At 40.0% G+C, this 21065-nt stretch overlaps 1 protein-coding gene across 1 annotated transcript; it reads right to left on the bottom strand.

Moving 5' to 3' along the window:
- Positions 1-19344: 19344 nt before the first annotated feature.
- Positions 19345-20950, bottom strand: LOC141654182 (uncharacterized). The gene is made up of 3 exons (XM_074461808.1): positions 20234-20950; positions 19547-20095; positions 19345-19449 (listed from the first exon to the last, which is right to left on the bottom strand). Exons 1-3 carry the CDS (start codon positions 20948-20950, stop codon positions 19345-19347), a joined length of 1371 nt encoding a protein of 456 aa, XP_074317909.1.
- Positions 20951-21065: the final 115 nt, after the last annotated feature.

Genomic DNA, 21065 nt, shown 5'->3' with positions numbered 1-21065 from the left:
CAAGAGTAGATTTACTTTAAAGTGAGGGTCTCTTTAAAAGTAAATAGAGCTTTAGAGTACTCAAATGCATAAGATTGACATAAAGATGTTGATCAAGATAAATTATGTTAGGAATCGCCACATTTCATTTTGATGAAGAATGGCAAATGATATTAAAAGTACGCTTTTCTAAAATGGGAATTTAGAGAAGGATGTGTTTGGAACACAAAACCTTAGATAAAGATCTAAGAATCCTAACATATTATGCGTAGCTTTCTTAAGTGATCCTAGAATGGTCTTAAGCAAGCATCAAAGGATTATACTTTTTCGTTCATGTGATAATAATGAATGGTTTCATTCACGTGATTGAAGAATCATGATTATACATGAAGTTAAGTGGGAGCTAGAATTGTTTCTCCATGTCTTATATGTTGATGACATAATACTTATTGAGAATAATGTACCAATGCTTTCTTCTGTGAAAGAGTGATTGGAGACTTGGAAAAGGGTGCAAAGTATTCTAGATTTTTGAATCTATGAGAGAGAATATTGGCATAAAGTTGAGAATCTTATGAGGATAAGATCTTTTGTATCTGTTGTACATCAACAAGGTTCAATAGGCTGTTCATGTTGATGAAAGTGGAATTACTATGATGGAGTCATAGTCGTTCACTGAACCTATTAAGTTGTTGATTACATGAAATCGATTGCTAATGTTTCCACCATTGGAATGATCATTTATGCCAACAGACGCACATGCCATGATGTATCATATGCCTAGAGCATGATAAGTCAATAACGAGATAATTCCCATGATATGGCCTATGAAAGCCTTGAAGAACATCCTTGAGATTCTTGAGAAGAATTAAGGATTCGTTCATATGTTTGGATGATGAACTAAGTTATGTGTTGAAGGGTTGCACAAACTTTAGTTTCCAAACCGAAAAGGATTTGTTGATATCCTAGGATGTCTTATTGACTAAGGAGTAAGAGACTAGAAAAGTGTTTTAGTTTCGCGCATTGCAAATTCTATAAAAGGAATCTAAGTAAATTGTGATAAAATGGTCAACGTAGGGATTAAGGGTGAATCCCTCTACAAATGACTTTATAAAAAGTTATGCGATAACAGTGGGAGCATCTTTCAAGTCAAAGAGCCCAAGTCTAATAAGAAGTCTAGACATATACTTAGATAAATTCATGTCATTAGAGATGACATTGAATGGAAGGAAATAGCAATTAATAAAGTTGGCAATTTGAGGTGACGTCTCGAAGTGACTAGAGTGTGATGCGATTGATGGCAATTTCAAGTGCCATAGAGTCATATGGGATGACTAGTCGATCACATAGGCAGACTGTATGGGACACTCTGTCGGGCAGTGACCGCTTATAGAGTTCTGGTAACTTATAAAGCCTGGTCGTGGCAAGAGCTACTATAGTATTCTTATGAGTCAATTCTTTTGACTAGAGACTATTCGCCCAAGTTGGCACAAATTTCTGATTAGCTTTGATTTATACTCTACGGCTGTCATAAATGAAGTCAAACTGGGTATATTTTGGGTTATGATGAACTGTGGTTGAACGAAGGGAATAGTGCGATAGGAATTGTCCACCCCTTGTCAGGGTTGTTTGAAATATCAAGGCCACTCGAGGAGTAGTGAACTGAAAATGCGTGGCCACGCTCGGAAGGTATCTATGGTAGATAATTCCGGTCAGACAGTTACTCTCCAGATCGAGGAAACCACTCAAGATATGATCAAATGCAAGTACGACCTGAGAGACACCTTGCATTGAGTGGGAGTTTGTAATAGGACAAGAGAATTGGTGACGCACACTTGTCTCGGACAAGTGGGAGATTGTTGGAATGTGTGTCCTCAACAATAGTGCGATCACATGATTTAATATCATAATTAAATCTCATATAAAGAATACGTAAGGGATGATTCATTATATAGTCAACTGATCAACATTAATCGGTAACGATTGGCTTGCTAGAGTTTGACGTTACTGTCGTAGGACGGTGGTGGTCAGTTGATCCCTTAAGGTCACACCTAAAGGATGATGCCCTAATCAGCAAAGTTGATTAATTGTATAACGATACAAGTTGATCAATTCCTTAAAATTGAACAATTCACTTGTGAGAGAGAATATTGATATCTTATTGTAATGGGATTAAATAAGATTTATTTTAGTAATAAAAATGCTTTATTACTAAAATTGTTTATTGTTTGAGAAACAATAGAGATAAGAATGAATGGTTAATTATAATTACAAGATGTTGTGAATTACAATTATATGACCCATTTTATTTATGTGAACTAGTATCACTAGTCAATTTGTTGTATGTAATTTAATTAATTCATAAAATGATATTTATGTAATAAATATGCATTAAATTAATTAATAACATGTAACATACTACATGTAACATATTGTGTGATAAATGACAAATTGACAAAATAAAATGGTAGTCCATTTTATGAAGTGGACCGAAATGGAGGGAGTTATGGTAGATTGTGGTTGATTATTTTATGGGATAAAATGCATGTAATCATGCCTACACTACATGTCTTACACACCTACTCTTATTTGTCTTACACAACCTATTTCTTGTGAAGACCAAAAGCAAAAAGAAAGATGCCATTCCTTGGCCTATTTGCATGCTCCCACCGTGGCCTCCTCTTAATATAAGAGAATTGTTCTCATATTTTCAACACACTATTCATTCATTGTTGTTCACATGCAAACTCTCTCATACTTTGTTTTATCTTTCTCAAAAACTAGAGAAATGATAATCTAAATTGTTCAATCACATTACTAATATTATTAATGTAATATATGAGTATTAGTAATCAATTTTAAGGTAAACTACTAAATAAATATCTAGCACATATTATTTAGTAGAGATAAGGAATAATCATGGGTGCAATCAAGAGGAGTGACTTCTATACTTGGAGTCTTTGGAGGATTATCCTAATACTCATCATAGCTCAAGAACAAGTGAAGGTAGAAGACCTTACTTATGCCCACAAAACCAAAATTAACAATGTAAGGGACATTGGTTTCTCATAAATCTCTCATTTTATTATGCATGCACTAGATCTAAAGAACAAATAATTAAGAAGTTAATTATTTCACTATTAGAGGAGTCTAATAAGAGGTATATATACCTAACAGTGATGACGCCATGGGCGAAGATTGAGGTTTGTCTATTTCTCTTATTTTTCATATAATTTTTATCTTGATCATAATTTGGAGTCCTAGCATCATCTAGAGGGCTCACACCTCGGTCACATTGAGGTGTTTCTTTTATTGTTGACATTAGAAATAGTGTCTATTTTGGTTTGGGGAAGTTTATGCATATGCATTAGGAGCTAATCTAAATTATGCTCTCCAACATAACAAAAAAAAACCATGCATCACAACATAGCTTAGTTTGCATTCACTCTTGTTTATATGTCATATAATTTGCATTTAGCTTAGAAATCATACATTTTCATATAGATTGCATAATTTCCTATCGTATTGGCCATTAAGGACAATGCCCATACTAGTGTGGGGATGGGAAATTCTAACTTGACTTTTTTAAAACAAAAATGATAAAAATTGAAAAAAATTGAAAAATACAAAAATATGTCTTTTAATTTCATTAAAACAAAATACAAAAAAATTCAAAAATTCAAAAATCCAAAAACATGTTCATTTCCTTTGTAGTGTAGTCTTGTATATATTGTGTTTATTCATCCTTTTTCACATTGATCGACTACGCCACATCCGAGACATGAGGATATTAAAGACCACATGGTATGATCTTTCCAATCACCTTTTTCCTCTTTATGTTAATGACTATGTGGCTTTATTTTGATTGATGCGGTATAAACAATGTGAATTTAGGATTGCATTTAGAGTATTTGGCATACTAGTTGGTAGAAACATATGCATTAGGATGTATATATGATAGTTGCATCATGTCATATAGTTGTATTTAGGAAAAATTTTGTGGAACCATCTATTTGGGAAGCTTGACAAGTGTATATAAGGCCCTTGTAGATACTTTTTCTTCTTGAAACTTTGCTTGTTGGAATTCTTGTAAAACACCCTAGGATGTGTCATGCTAGTATCCTTTGACCCATGGATTAAGGCCTAGTCAAGAGTACGTTGTGGTGTGATAACTCCTTGGCTACCGTTTATTCCAAGGTGACCCTTGAAACCATGCAACCATCATCCATGTTCTACCACGTTTTTCATCAAAAAGGGAATGGGCACAAAAATTGTTCAAAAATTTGAGTTCAAGAAATGAAAAGAAAAGTCAAAAAGTTTGCAATTGCATCAAAAGAAAAGAGGAGTAACAAAAATAAAAACTCATATACTTCAAATATAAGGCACCCTCGTTACTAATTGGGGTGACTTTGAAAATGTTCAAAAGAAATGCAACAAAAAGTTGAAAGTTGTCAAGTATTGAAAATGTCAAACATCAAAATAAATGGCAAAAAGAAAATGTTCTCAAATGTCAAATGCCACAATAAATTGGGGGGGAAAACAAAAAAAAAAAAGGAAACTCCCACATGAAACTCAAAGTTCTATTGATCCCTTTTCCATCGTATCCACTTTTGTGCATGGTAGAGAGGGGACGACCTTTCTTCTTGTCTAGGCAAGAAGGGGAATTCCGCGATCCTCCAGTGTTTCTAACACCATAGGGAGTCTACTTTTGACAAAAGCATTTAACGATTGAGGACAAAGGTACCCTAGCTTGACACAACTTGGAGGTGATTTATTGGTATCCTTCTAGGCTTAGTAGTTTGAAGAAACCGTATCTATAATGGAATGTGTACCCTTGAATTGCTTCCTCTTTAGATAATTTTCGCCACTTAGATGAGGAAAGTGGATATTCATTTTTTTAGATGCATCCATTGCTTGTTTTGTGTGCGTTAATGCTTGGATGTGTCGCCATTTTGGCAAGCCCCACCTTGCCTTGCAAGCAGGCATCCTACCTCATGGTTGTCTTGTTGTGAGTTGAAGGGGCGGAGTGAGACCCGCTAATTATCTCACATCGGTTATATTAGTAGGTTAGTTTGAATAAGGGTCCTAGTTTTTGTCACCTCTTTACTCGGGACGAGCAAAGGTTCGGTTTGGGGATATTTGATGTGACTCATTTCAGAGCATATTTAGTCCCCGAATTAGCCTCGTTCCTATGCTTTTTAGTGCATAATTGGGTCATTTACTATCTTTAGTCTTTCGTTTTGCATATTCTTTGAGGTTTTGATCCCTTGGTAGGAAAGGAGTAAGAACCTTGCATTTTCATGGCAAAATGGAGCTAAATTGATCGAATCTAATGACCAAGCATCAAAGGGAAGACAAGACTAGAAGGCCTATGTAAATAATGAAGTAAATGGGCAAGGATGAAAAGATCCTTGTATCTCCAACAAGATCCTTGAGGATTGTTGAAGAAAGAAAAGAAGAAGAAGTGAATGCCCAGCAATCCGAGCGTCGCAGTGCCCAGGACGAACGTCGCCCTGCTACAGTCCGAGCGTCCCGTGCTCAAGACGCTAGTCTTGAGGCCTTTTGATCCGAGCGTCCCGACCCCCAATCTGCTCGGATTCCTCTCCAGTGCAGACCGTCCCTCAGCCAAGCCGCTCGGGACGAGCGTATTCCATGAAGACCACCAAAACGGATATGCGCATCTCCCTCGAGAGGAGCACTTCCTCAACTTTTCTTAAGGGACTTAATCGTCATTTAAGCCCTTAGTAACCCTAATTTATGTACCTAATCCTTAGTATAAATTCCCCATTGTACTAATTAAATTATCATGCTCTTTTTAGGTTATTCTAGTCCAATTTTAATCTCATCTTAATATTGTAATCAACTCTTAATTAAGCTTTAATACAAATCTCATTTCCTTAATTTCTCTATTGTTCATCATTTATTTTGGGTAATTGAAGATTATTTGGGTATTATTGGGAGATTAACAACCTTCCATCAATCATCAAGTAATTCTATTATTCTTTGCTTATTACTTTGGAATCATCTTTAGGTATAATTCTCTCTTAATCCTTGTTTTAATTATTGTTAATGATTTCCATTCATTCATCATGTTTTGCCTTGTTAATATGATTGACAACCTTGTTAGCATGTTAAACTTGATCATGAGTGAGTAGTCTCTTAACTAGGGTTAATAGGTAATTAAGGGAAACCAACATGGGGGATGATTCATGCTTAATCTAATATGTTCACATAATTTATTTGCTTACTTGTTGTGATCTCAACTTATGCACATGTTATGTTTGATGAAATGCGAGCCTATGAATCCTTGCATTTTTTACCCATCACTTACCTATTCAATGAGACTTGTAAGCCATAAACCAGCTCGAGTCTCATTAGACCATGCATATAGTTGAGTAGGGAGGATTAAGTTGACTTGTAGGTATTGTACAATCTAATCGATTCGGCTCCGGGACCCAAACCATCCTAGGATTGTAAGATATAAACCAACTTGATCCTATCACAACATAATTGCTTGCTTATAATTTGAGAATATGTTTATATGATCAATTCCCATGTATCCCCTATGAACCCATGACACCCTAGTACTTTTAATCATTTGTTTACATCTTAATCATCTTGCTTGCTTTCATTGCTTTATTTTTATTGTTGATTAGTTTAGTTGATCTCCTACCTCAACCCAAATTGTGACACCCTTAGACACAACCATTTGCAATCAAAAATCCTACATCAATACCCGTCCCTTGGGATCCGACCTTTATTTACCTCTTTGCTAATAGTAGAGTAGTTTGTGAAGTTATAAATATTGTTTTGGTCTAGGTAACTTTTGACGACGAGTAACAAAACCGACGAACCAAAGGGATTCCTATTTGACATAACGATAGGCGTTATAACTTTTCTTGGTAAGGGATTGCACAAACAAAGACAAGTACGACACATATGTATAAAATGCAGTTTTGTTGTGGAGACGCGATGGTGTGACTAGGTTATGAGTTCATTAAAGATCGTGAATGACTTTTTGTGTTTGAACTCGTGGTGCATGACTTTGAACTTAGACTCGAGTGTCGACTTTGGCATAGTGATGCCTAGACAGTCGACTTCTGACTTAGTTTGGAGGTTTATCGATGGAGTGACAACGTTGGACGAGACATGTACCCAAACTTGACCTTTGACCCATAATGTAGGGGAAGGACGGGTTTACTACCCGAGAGGTTTTGACTCTGCTAACGCCATTGGAGATATCTCGACAATTAGGCGACAGGACCTAGACCAGAAGGTAGGTACTAACTTCGGCGGAGATTCGACGTTATCTAGGTGACTTGACTTGAAATCGACACGAGGCTGAATCCGAATGGTGGACTGAAATTTTCGAAAATAGAAATTTTCAAAAAGATTCATTTGTCGTTTTATGGACGGCTTCTGAAGAGTAAGGATCTTCAAAAGTCGGTCAGTTGAAAGGGTTGTCTTAGGTCTGTTTTCAAAAGACGGTTTGAATTGAAATTGCGACGGCTCTGAAAACAATGTGTTGTTTCCGAAGACGGTTTTTGAAATTCCGAATCACCGATTTAAAAATCGAGAATTGAAGAATTTGGAATCGTCATCACAATGGCCATGAAAACGGTTAAATTTGTTTTCAAATGGTTTGAAATTTGATTTGAAATTTGAAAACGGTTGAATTTGTTTTCAAAGATTTGAAATTGGACTTGAAATTTGAAAACGGTTAAATTTGTTTTCAAAGGTTTAATTTTGAATTGAAATTTAAAAACGGTTAAATTTGTTTTCAAAGATTTGATTTTGAATTAAAATTTGAAAACGGTTAAATTTGTTTTCAAATGGTTTGATTTCGAATTGAAATTTGAAAACGGTTAGATTTGTTTTCAAAGATTTGATTTTGAATTGAAATTTGAAAACGGTTAAATTTGTTTTCAAATGATTTGATTTTGAATTGAAATTTGAAAACGGTTGAAATTGTTTTCTAAGATTTGAAATTGGACTTGAAATTTGAAAACGGTTGAAATTGTTTTCAAATGATTCGAAATTGGATTTGAAATTTGAAAACGGTAAATTCGTTTTCGATGATTTGAAATTGAAAATTATGAGGATTGAATTCGTCATTACGACGGGTTAGAAAACCGTTTTAACCTTTCAAAGACGGTATGCAAATCAAAAAGTGTGAGAATTAAAATCGTCATTACGACGGCTTAGAAAAGCCAAATTTGATTTCGAAAACGAGATTTGAAATTTGGAAAGTTGCACGGGTTGAAATCGTCATTACGACGGTTTGAAAAACGTTTTTGTTTGAAAACTGATTTCGAATTTTGAAAATTCGGGGGTAAAATTCGTCATTACGACGACGTAAAAGGGCGCTTTGAGAATACAACGGTCGGCGAGGGACCGAGGTTTGAAATGGCCATTATGACGACGTAAAAGGGTATTTTGAAATGGCTTGTGAAAACCAAGGTTTGAAGTCGTCATTACAATGGCATGAAAAGGTGCAATTGAAATGGTTATAAGAAACCGGGTTTTGAAATGGCCATTATAACGGCACAAAAAGGTGTACTTGAAATGGTTATGAAAACCGGGATTGATGATCGTCATTACGACGGCATAAAAAGGTGCTGCAATGGTCAGCGAAAGACCATGGTTTGAAACGGCCATTATAACGGCGCAAAATGTGTTTTTGAAACGGTTGTGAAAAACAGGTTTTGAAAGTCGTCATTACAACGGCATAGAAAGGCGCGTTGAAATGGTTGTAGAAAACCGGTTGGAAAAATCGTCATTACGACGGCCTTAAAAGGTGTGCAACGGTCGGCGAAAGACCGAGTTTAAAATGGCCATTATAACGGCGCAAAAAGGTGTTTTTGAAAATTTTGAAAAATGACACGGAAGGACTTATGATCACAAAACACATAAGCACTCACAGTTCATTATATTATGCATAATGCTAACACGGGTTTTGGCTTAAAAGGGTGGGTTACACACCAAGCGATCAAACCCTGATTTGCGAGAGAGATACCAATCCAAACAAAATGTGTAAGGAGGGTGCCCTAGCCTCGTGCTCGAAGGTGATGAAAGCTCTTTGACGAAACAGAAATGTGTATCGTCAATGGTATGCTTGACTCAATCGGGATTCGAAACGCGGGGATGAGAAAACTCACGCCGACGAGACGAGCCAATTGGTCGATAAAGTTTAGGTTATGGGACCGGACAAGGAACCCGACTTATGACCATAATATCAATTAATGCACTTTAACCACGACCTCGTTTGAGTTTCACCTCTAAGGATCACAAAGACACAAGTGTCCTAGTTTTCCCCAGCGGAGTCGCCAAATTGTGGACATAGGCAACATGCACGCCTAGCCAATCTGTGGACGTACATTGGTCTCTTGAAAGCCACGCTCGGCGGCGTAAAAATGCTTTCGACCGGATCTCTTTAGATCGGTCAGTTTCGTCTCGGCAAAGGCCACAAAACGATTAGAGATGTTCGCAGTCGCCACCAAGCATTTGTGGGATGCTTGGAACCCGTTCGAAATCCACTTTATACCTAGGTCAACCAAGGCAAAAAGCGGTGTTTGACATAGTTACTAAAGATAAGGAATCGTCCCCCTTTTAGCATTCTATGACTAAAATGACTCTCGTGTGCCCTGGATAAGGCCATCCACTATCCAAAGGTTCTGAGTAAGGGGTGAGGGTACATATTGGGAAGCCCTTTAATCGGACACCCAATCCCGCCCGCGTTAGCGGCCTCTACTGATCGATCGTGGTTGTTTAAGTGCAAAAGTTAATAAAACGGTGTAAATGCATGAATGCGGATCCAATAGTTTAAACCTAACATGTGAGAGATTTCTAAGTCGGTTGATTTAATCCAAGTATCAAGTATAAGATGTCAAGTTGGATTTAGATTGATTTGCATGTGAAAACGGAAATTAAACATCCATTTACCAAGTTCGGATTATGATGCTTAACACGATCCATTTATTTGAAAAAGGGTGTCGAATGACAAAGTGTAAAAACACTTAAACTTGTCAATCTGATCCGTCATGTATACGGGTTAACCGTAGTCGGGACCGTCCTAAACAAGTGCTAAAACGGAACAGAACAGTGCCAGGCAGCCCCATTGGGGCGCGAGCCTATTGGCGAGGGAAGGGGCTCTGTCATGGTTTTAAAATATGAAAACAGACGGCCTCTTGGGGCGCAAGCCATGAGTCGACCCAAGGAGCGTCTCCTAGTTGTTTAAAAGGTTGTTTAAAACCGTTTTTTGTGATTAATGGTTTGCAAGTATGGTTTGCATGACTCGGAATAATTACTATTATGTTAGTACTATTCGTTGTCGGATTTGCAAGTTTGGAAAGCATATTAAAATGTGTAAAAGGAAAATGTTTGATTTGAACTAATTATGTTAAGTTCAATTATTTGTAATTAGTCAAGTTTGTCATCGTACTCGGATTAAACCGACATGGTATAAAGGACCAAGGATGGTTATGAATTATGACTAATATATTTACAAATGTAAACAAATGAGAAAAATGGTAAATAAAATAAAGGGGGGGGGGGTTAAAATACTCTTTAATTTGTAATTAACCAATAATATCATCGAGTCACGGAATAAACCGTCATGGTATAAAGAACCAAGGATGATTTTTGTAATGGTCAAAATATGTAACATAAAAATGCATTAAAATGGTAAATAAAAGAAAAGAAGTTCTTTTAAAATGTAATTAACCAGTTAATATCACCGAGTCACGGATTAAACCGTCATGGTATATGGAACCAAGGGTGATTATGATTTATGGTTAAAAAGTTTGTCATAAAAATGATTTGGAACATTTAAAATGGTAAAAACCGATTACAAATAAGAAATGAAATAAAGAGGAAAGACGAGAACAAACACGTTTGAGTCTGACCCGAGAACCCACAAGAGGCGCGAGCCTCTTTGCATAGCAAAGGGCTTCTGTCTCAGGCCAAAACTCGGTTTTGGCTCGTCTAACCTATATTTGAATCGTGTTATGCATTGTTCATGCATATGAACTCATAAAAACAGTAAAGATATGAAATAAATGAGTTGTTTACACCCTCAAACTTACGTGTATTGATGTTTGCGAAGTAGACGACTTTAGAGACGGTTTTCTCGTTGTGACTAATCGCGATCAAAGAAGTTTAAACGAGTGCCTTAAAAAAGGATTTTGTTTTGGAAATATGTTAATTAAAACATGTTGATTGATGAATTGAGTTGGTCAAATGGGTCGGTCGAATGCACGACGACGGTACCAAACAAAATGTGTAAGGCTTGTGTTTACGATCGGTAGGTCGTAAACACGTGTCGATTTTGTGACTTAGGAAGTCGGGTCTAGAAGTTTAAGAGAGAGGTGAGGGGACGGACACTCGCGTGAGGATTGTGGTGTGTGATGGTGGGTATTTATAGAGAAATATGGGATGGTAGGTCGGTTAAGTTTGCTTAGAGGTTAAGTTTGCTTAGGCGCGAGCCACCTTGTGATTGAAAGGGGTGTATTGTCCCTTTCAATTTGGACGTGGCCTTTGCTCTATCCCTTGTTTGGTTGGTTTGATATGTGGTATTGAAATGAGATGTCCTGTAACAATATGGGCATCTAATAAGATGATTTTGGTGTTACTTGGGGTAGGTAATTTGTGTGCTTGACTCGGGTTTGACCCGTGTGAGTCGAGATTTGAATTTCGAGTCGGTTTTTGGCCCGGTGTCGGTTTTGACTCTAATTAGGGTCATTTTAATGCAAATGGCATGATAAAAACATTCATGGCATTATTTTCGACATTCGAGATTTGGGTTGACTCAGGTTGACTCGAGTTGCGGGTTTCTGAGTCGGTTTTGGGTCTGAAGACCCAAAATCTTTTGAGTCTCTTAAAACTTTGGACTTTAGAAACCACCAAAATCATAAGTATAATACAAATAAATTTCACTATTGTGGAGGTAATAATACAAACTCTTATAAGAACTATCTAAGACAATATTTAAGAGACTCAAAAGATTTTGGGTTGGTATTTAAATTCCAAGGATGACTCATATTTATAATCATAGAATCACCCTACATTATGTTAATCTTTCGATGTGAGACAATTCTACTATTTATAATAATAGGATCAGCACACCTTATGTTAATCTTTCGATGTGGGACAATTCTACTATTTATAATAGGATGACCACACCTTATGGTAATTTTCTGATGTGGGACAATTCTACTATTTATACGTAGTATGTTCACCACATCTTATTATTTTGCAATGTGTTATAGAACATTATCGAATAGGTGTTTCGAAGTTCAAATCCGGGTGTTATGTAATCCTAAAAAAAATGAAATATCTTAATCTCTTATGGTCTCTTGATAAGTACTTGATTCTAAGCATTAAGTAACCTCTAAAGCTTTGTTATCTCGAATTCTAGAAAAATTTATTAAGTACTAATCATCATAAGTGTAGGAATCGGGGCGCTTTGATAGCCCTTATGATTAATATAAAGCCAGGTGAGAAATTAATGAATAGTTTACATTTGCTGTATTTTGTGAGGAGGAATAAAGTAAATGTAAGCTATTGACTGGGACGGATGGAGTATATATTTTTGTTTGAACCATATACCTACCCTTCAAATATGGATAATTTACTTACACATACCATGCTTTTAAATTACTTACACATACCAAGTCTTTTGGCCTGTTGAGGATCCTCGGAGTCGACTTCCGGGGGTTTTCCCCCCTTCTATTTCTCGGCCATCGCGTGGTGTTACTATTTTGGGTGGACCTGTCAGTGCTTGTTCTGATTTTAGCAGTGAGATTGTGGCGACGAGAGTAACCAAGACCATTGAGCTAATGGATTTGGTTGCGAGGATTGAGGACCCGCAATGTGAGTTGCTTCTTCTTCGAGCTTGTACTGGTATTTCCAAGCTTTACTTATCACTTCGTACTTGCTCCCCTAGTGTTTTTGGGTCCGTCCATCTTCCTTTTGATGCCGCTCTGCGTTCTAGCTTGGAACGTATTGTCACCGCGTCAGGGCCGGGTTTTGGGGATTGGCAGTGGCGCCTTGCTACATTCCCTTTTCAGCTTGGTGGTCTTGGTGTCTATGCGGCGGGAGATGTTTTATTTTATGCTTTTATTGCGTCCCGCTTTGGTCTCTTTGGTTTGCAGGCTAAGCTCCTCGGCCCTTCTGGTATTGTAGCTGCTGGCCCTGCTTTTTATGATGCCGCGCAGGTGTTTACTGTGACTACAGGATCTGGTGTTTTAGCCTTTTAGGTAACCCTAGTGAAATTGCTGCCCCCAAACTTATGAAGAAATTGGCAGATATTTATTTCGCGACGCAGTTCTTCTTTGCCTCTCAGTCTGTTTTCTCTTTGACGCCTTAAGCCGATTGCTTTATGGCGGTCTCGGCGGGGTTCTCACTCCCTCCGATTGGTTGCGTGCGGTTCCTATCTCGGGGTTGGGTCAGACTATGAACGGGAGGACTTACCGTTGTGTGCTGGGGTATCGTCTAGGTGTTCCGTTATTCACGGTATCTAGGCCCTGTCCGGCTTGCTCTCGGGTTTTTGCCGAGGATGTTTTTGTGGACCACGCTGTTTCTTCAGACTGGGTCTTGTGGGCGTTAAACATCGGCATAACCTTGTCCGGGACACTCTTTTCGACATCTGCTATAGATCTGGTATTACTGCGGGAAAGGAGGTTGATATCGGTTTGGTTGATGGACATGGTGGCTCTCTTCGTCCTGCGGATTTATTGCTTTATTCTTGGGATAGGGGACGTGATGTGTGCGTTGACTTGACAGGTTCTTCTCCTTTGACTCAGACTGGGATGGAGGATTTTGTTCTGGCGGGTTGTCGCCGATCTTTGCTTTCGGCGAAAGTGTGCTAAGTATGGGGATTTGTGCGCGGTGGCGGGTTACGGTTTCCTTCCTTTCTCTTTCTCTTCACTTGGGGAGCTGGGTTCGGATGTTATTGCCTTGCTCAAGCGGATCCAGAAATTCTCGGTATCTCAGGATGCGGGGGCTCGGGTGGCCGCTTACATTTTTACTAGACTTAGCTTTGCTATTGCCAAGGGTGTGGGAGCCCAGATTGTATCTCGGCTCCCCACCAATTTCATGTAAACTTTTATTTTTCTTTTAATGAAAGCTGCGCACATCCTTCTATAAAAAAATAAAAAAAATAAAAAAAAAAAAAAATAATAATAATAATAATAATAATAATAATAATAATAATAATAATAATAATAATAATAATAATAATAATAATAATAATAATAATAATAGAGAGGAGAGGGAGAGGGAGAGCGACTGGCGATCGTGGAAACGTAACCCTAGTCTGCCGTGCTGCTGCCACTACTACCGCCTACTGCCACCATCATCAGTCCCTTCACCCCGTCGGTGGTTGATCGTCGGTGCTGGGTTGTTAGTTTGCGGTGTTGGTTCGCGTTTTAGGGCATTTTGTTTCTCCTGCGATCAACAGTTAGGGCTTTGGGTTTCTCCGTCGAGTTGCCGCCGTTGGCTACGAACATCTACCCCACGTCGACCTTTAGACCTCACGTCACCGGTCAGGGGACGGTTTTGTTGGTGGTTTCGGCGACGGTCTGCTGTTTGGGAGGGTTTTAGTTCGCCTGTAGTGTCGTCCTTTTCAGGGAGCTTTGTCGCCTTTCTGCGACCAGTAAACCTGCGCCACCACTGCGGGGCCACCAGACCTCACGTCGCCGGTCCTTGACGTGGTGGCCGACAACTGCCTGCGCTATTTCGTTCCTAACACCGGTGAGTTTCTTGCTGTTTTTTACCGTGGGTTTTTTTTTTGCGTTTTTCTTTTCTTCTTCCCATGCTGCTGGTTGTTGCTGCTCCCTTGTCCTCCGTTGGCCGGCCACCTCTACCACTGCTGTTGGGTTGTTGTGTGGGTGTTACGGGCTAAGGCTGTTGTGGAGTGTGGGTTCCTTCTCGGCTGCATTTGTGGCCGTTTTGGTTGTTACGTTGATTATTGATCTCCACCGGAGTGGGTGGTGCGTTGGTGGTCAACTGGGCTGCCCTTTTGGTTGCTAGTAGTGGGTACATTTTGAGCTCTTAGCTGCTTGTGTGTGGTGGTTTCCGCTCAGGTGGTGTTTGTTGGTGGCTCTATAGTTTTCTGTGCAGGTTGGTGGTGTGTTCCTTCATGCCCGAGCTTGTGCGGTACCATTGTCCTTTTTCGAGTCTTCATGCTTGTCGGGATGGTTTTGGTAAGGGTCTTACTAAGGCAGCTTGGCAGAAACATTTTCAGGACCGACATTGCCAGAATGGTGCGTTGGAACTTACGCGTCAGACTCTTACTGATAGTTTGACTGTTTATTCCAATGTCGAGAGTGTTTTGAGATGGATGGGCTCTGGTTGTGTGGGGTGTGTTTTATGACCTGTACCACTCGTGCTAGATGTCGACATAGTCGGGATGATATTGTGCTGTCTCCGGAGCGTGTTGATGGCCTCTACAGTTTTCATATTTATGGTATTCCGAGACCTTTGGCTCCCTCTACTTCGGTTTCTTCTGATGATGGTGTTGAGCTTGCTAAGTGGTCTATATCTTCCCTTGATCGTTTATTGTCTTTGGGCCTCCGCACCGTCAAATCTATTCCTCCTAAGTGTCGTCTTGGGTTTGCTCGGGCTTTGAAAGGAGCTCTGGATGATGTGGCTGATTCCCCTAGTGATCTCTCCCGCTGGATTCGGTTGCTTGTTTTACCGCTGTGTCTGCTTAAGACTTTCGCTCCTCGGAGTAATGTTGAGTGTAGGACGGCTATTCGGCGCCCGGCGTCGGGAGGAGAGTATTGCTGGGGCTATCCTTGCTTGGGGGTACCTTTGGGGGGGGGGGGGGGGTTGCAGCTATTGCAGGAGTGTTTTGATGAGGGTCCTTCTTTGTTTAATGTGGAGGAGGATCTGGATTTGGGTGAGCATAACCTCCGTCAATGTCGGTGAGAAGATTTCGATGGTCACTATATGCTTTGTTCGGGTACTTTCTTCCTCTGGGGTCGCCCCCTACTCCGATGCCACTCTTGTGGCCCTGCGTGAGAAGCATCATGTCGCCCCACCTCCTTCATTGCCTCCTTTGTCTGGGGATCATCATCCTTTGGCTGCCTCTAAGTCAGTGGTTTTGGATATGATTTGGAGTTTCCCTCGTGGTACTTCTTCTGGGAGGGATGGTTTCCGTGCCCAGCACCTTATGGATTGTTTGAGTGGCGCTGCTGTGGCTATTTCTGATGAGTTGATCACTTCTATTACTAGGGTGGTTAATCTTTTTCTTGAGGGTCGGTGCCCTCTTGCATTGGGAGAGTACATTGTCAGCGCCCCTCTCACGCCGCTTGTGAAACCAGGTGGTGGGGTCCGTCCTATTGCTGTTGGCACAGTCTGGAGACGGCTTGTCTCTAAGGTTGGTGCTTTTATGGTGGGTCCTTCTTTGTCGTCTTATTTTGCTGGTTTACAGGTTGGGGTGGGTGTGTCCGGTGGAGGAGAGGCTATCTTGCATGCCTTGAATCGGCTCATTGAGGCTCGGGGTGCAGAGGTGGGACTTTCCATGTTACTAGTTGATTTCCAGAATGCCTTCAACCTTGTTGATCGTACAACCATGCTTCTGGAAGTCCGCCGACGTTGCCCGGTTCTCTCCCGTTGGGTGGAGTTTTGTTATTCCAGCCCTGCCCGTCTTTTTTATGGGGAGCATTGCTTGTGGTCTTGTCAGGGAGTCCAGCAGGGTGATCCTTTGAGTCCGTTGCTTTTCGCTTTGGTTTTGCATCCCTTAGTATGCAAAATCCGGGACACTTTTGACCTCACTATGCAGGCATGGTACTTGGATGATGGCACCATTGTGGGGGATACTTTGGAGGTGGGGAAGGTCTTGGATTTGATTATGGCGGATGGCCCCCGTTTTGGACTGCACCTTAATGTCTCCAAGACGGAGGTCTTTTGGCCTGTTGAGGATCCTCAGAGTCGGCTCCCTGGGGTTTTCCCCCCCTCTATTGCTCGGCCCATGAGGGGTGTTACAATTTTGGGTGGACCTGTCAGTACTTGCCCTGGTTTTGGCAGTGAGATTGTGGCGAGGAGAGTAACTAAGACCATTGAGCTAATGGACTTGGTTGCGAGGATTGAGGACCCGCAACGTGAGTTGCTTCTACTTCGAGCTTGTACTGGTATTTCTAAGCTCTATTTCTCCCTTCGTACTTTTTCCCCTAGTGTTTTTGAGTCCGTCCATCTTCCTTTTGATGCTGCTCTTCGTTCCGACTTGGAACGTATCGTCACCGCGTCCGGCCCGGGTTTTTGGGATTGGCGGTGGCGCCTTGCTACTTTCCCTTTTCATCTTGGTGGTCTTGGTGTCTATGCGGCGGGGGATGTTTTACATTATGCTTTTATTGCGTCCCGTTTGCGATCTGCCGATTTGCGGCTAAGCTCCTCGGACCCTCCGGTATTGTAGCCTGGCCCCGCTTTTGATGATGATGCGCGGGGTTTTTCGCGACTACGTGCTCTGGTATCTTAGGTAACCCTAGTGAAATTGCTGCCCCCAAACTTATGAAGAAATTGGCAGACATTTATTTCGCGACGGTTGCTGCTGCTTCAGGGTCTGTTTTCTCTTTGACACCTCGCCAGCTTGCTTTGTGGCAGTCGCAGCAGGGTTCCCAATCCTATGATTGGTTGCGTGCGGTTCCTATCTCGGGGTTGGTTCAGACTATGAACGAGAGGACTTACCGTAGTGTGCTTGGGTATCGTCTGGGTGTTCTGTTATTCACGATCTCTAGGCCTTGTCCAGCTTGCTCTCGGGTTTTTGCTGATGATGTTTTTGGGGACCACGTTGTTTCTTCTACTGGTACTGTGGGCGTTAAACATCGGCATAACCTCGTCCGTGACACTCTTTTCGACATCTGCTATAGATCTGGTATTTCTGCGGGAAAGGAGGTTGATATCGGTTTGGTTGACGGGCATGGGGGTTCTCTTCGTCCTGCGGATTTGCTGCTTTATTCTTGGGACAGGGGGCGTGATGTGTGCGTTGACTTGACCGGGTCTTCTCCTTTGACTCGATCGGGATGGACAATTTTGTGCCTGGCCGGGTTGTTCCGATCTTTGTCTTTCAGCGTAAGTGTGCTAAGTACGGGGGATTTGTGCGCGCAGCCGGGTTATGGTTTCCTTCCCTTCTCTTTCTCATCACTTGGGGAGTTGGGTTCGGATCTTTGTTGCCTTGCTCAGCGGATCCGAAATTTTCGGTATCTCGGGATGCGGGGGCTCGGGTGGCCGCTTACATTTTTACTAGACTTAGCTTTGCTGTTGCTAAGGGTGTGGGAGCCCAGCTTGTTTCTCGGCTCCCCACCAATTTTATGTAAACTTTTATTTTTCTATTAATGATAGCTGCGCGCATCCTTTATAAAAAAGAATTAAAAAAAATAATAATAAAAAAAAAAAAAAAAAAAAAATAATAATAATAATAATAATAATAATAATAATAAGAAAAAATTGTTGATTACAGCCTTTTAAAAATCACTTTTTGAAAATTACAGCCTTATATAATTTTTTTTGAAAATTACATCAAAAATATTACTTTTCTTCTAAAATTGCACCAACTTGAGGTTTTCGGTGAATTTTGATGATGTTTTTATGATGTTTGGGGTGATTAATTGGTTTGTGTCAAGGAGAGGTAAGAAATCTGGGTAAGTAGGCTCTCAAATAATAAAGGATACATCATAAAAACATCATCAAAAATCACCAAAAACCTCAAATTGGTGCAATTTTAGAAGAAAAGTAATATTTTGGATGTAATTTTCAAAAAAAATTATATAAGGCTGTAATTTTCAAAAAGTGATTTTTAAAAGGCTGTAATCAACAATTTTCTCTAATAATAATAATAATAATGAATAGTTGAGCAGTCTGGGTCGAGAGGAACAACAGAATCTTTGCTGAAAAGGAGAGCACTGTTGAGCAGGCTATTTTTCGACTTAAGTATGTTGTCAGTGTCTATTTGCTTTACAAGTGTCCTTCTGTGCTTGATACTAGAATTTGTGCGAGCTTAAATGCCTAAAGGGCCTTCTCTCTAAGGCTTAAGGGGTTATACTTTGTAAAATTTGTATTCTTTTCTTTGCCCCTTGTGGATGAATGAGAAGAATTATAACTTTTTGCAAAAAAAAATAAAAATAATAATAAGATAATTCCGTCTTAAATAAAAATTCGTGGATAATAAAATACAAATAAATTTGGTATTAAGACTACATAAGCTGTTATTTTTTTTTTTTTGGTGTAATGTGAGTATAATATATATCAAAAACAAGAAATAATTACATGAGGTTCCGGGATCGAGTCCCAATACAATCATATCATAACACTCCCATGCTTTGCAGCCATGAGAAGACAGTCTGGTCATCAACTGCCCTAAATTTCTGATTAACTCTCCTTTTTAATATCCTCCTCAATACGTCTAGCAACTACCTCAGGTCTGAGTAGCCAATCATTGACCCGGGAATTGTTTCTTTGAAACCATATGAAATACTGGAAGGCATTGAACATGGCAACCTTAATCCTCCACTGAATGCTATTTCGTTGTTCCGCAATCAAAGCGTCCACGAGTTGGGAAAGAGCCCCATACCATCAGAATGAGATGGTCTTTGAATCGTGTGAGATAGGTACAACTTGTGAACAGATGCTCCACTATTTCAGTCTGTCTCTGACAGAGAATACATAGGTCATCTTCACAACAGCCAAATCTGAATAATTTGCTCTTCACATTCATTCCTTCATGCATTCTAAGCCAGGTAGTTAGGGAGTGTTTTGGGATGTTCCAGTTGTTCCACACTATAGCAGACCAGTTAAGGGTCATATGAGCAGGGCAAAGCCAGTCATACCCACCCTTGATTGTGTATCCTTTAGAGCTCATGGTCCAAATGCTGTCAATAAAGCCATCTTTGAGTTTTTCTTTCACTTTGCATATATTTTTCCATACCCAAGTTGCATCAGAAGGAGGAGAATAGTTATGCCAGTCCTGATTCTTGATATACACATCATTTATCCACTTAATCCAAAGCCTATCAGCTTTACAGTATACCCAATTAACTAGCTTACCTACTGTAGCAACATTCCAAACATCAGCTTTCTTAATCCCCAAACCTCCCTCCTTTTTAGGCAAGGTGACCTTATCCTAGGCTACAAGGGGAACTCTATGGTAATCAGGGAAGCCATCCCAAAGATAGTTTCTGCAAATAGCCATAATATGATTAATGATGCTCTTAGGAATAATGAACATTTGAGCCCAATAATTATGAAGAGTATTGAGAACAGCATTAATGAGAGTAATCCTGCCAGCATAGGAGAGCTTTTTTGCTCCCAACCCTCTTATCCTAGACACCATCTTTTCAGTCAATGAGGAGCATTCCTGCTTGGTAAGTCTGCCTGCTTTTATTGAAACTCCCATGTACCTGAAGGGCATAGTACCTTCTCTGAAACCAGTCACCAGTTTTATACCCTCTCTAATGTCCTCAACAACTCCATTAAAAAAGATTTCAGATTTAGCATTGTTCATAGATAGGCCAGAGGCATTAGAGAATGAAGAGAAAGCTCTCATGAGTAACCAGATTAATTGAGGCTTACCCTTGCAAAAATGGAGAAGGTCATCTGCAAACATGAGATGAGTGAGCTTCAGATTCTTGCAAAGGGGGTGATATTGGAATGGCCATCTGTTAGTGGCAAACTTGATCAACCTGGTTAAATATTCCATGCATATAGTGAACAGAAGGGGAGAAATAGGGTCTCCTTGCCTCAGTCCCCTTTGCCCTTTAAAATAACCAAAGTTATTCCCATTCAGAGACAAAGTAAAGGAGGTGGACCTTACACATTGCATAACCAACTGGGTAAAATGAGGTGGAAATTTGAGACCATGAAGCATTTGTTCAACAAAATCCCACTCTACAGTGTTATAGGCTTTTTGCAAATCTATTTTGAACAGGCATCCTGGGAGTGATCGCTTTCCTGGCATACATATGAATGATGTCGACATATAAGGACATTTTCAATGATAGACCTCCCCTTAATAAAAGCTCCTTGGTTTTCATGAACAAGGTCAGCAAAGAAGAGCAAGTCTATTGCAAAGCAATTTAGAAATCACCTTATAA

The sequence above is a fragment of the Silene latifolia genome, chromosome 1 (assembly GCF_048544455.1).
Source record: "Silene latifolia isolate original U9 population chromosome 1, ASM4854445v1, whole genome shotgun sequence".
Taxonomy (NCBI): domain Eukaryota; kingdom Viridiplantae; phylum Streptophyta; class Magnoliopsida; order Caryophyllales; family Caryophyllaceae; genus Silene; species Silene latifolia.
Note: the sequence above shows the minus strand (reverse complement) of the source record. Positions and strands in the feature narration are given on the sequence as shown.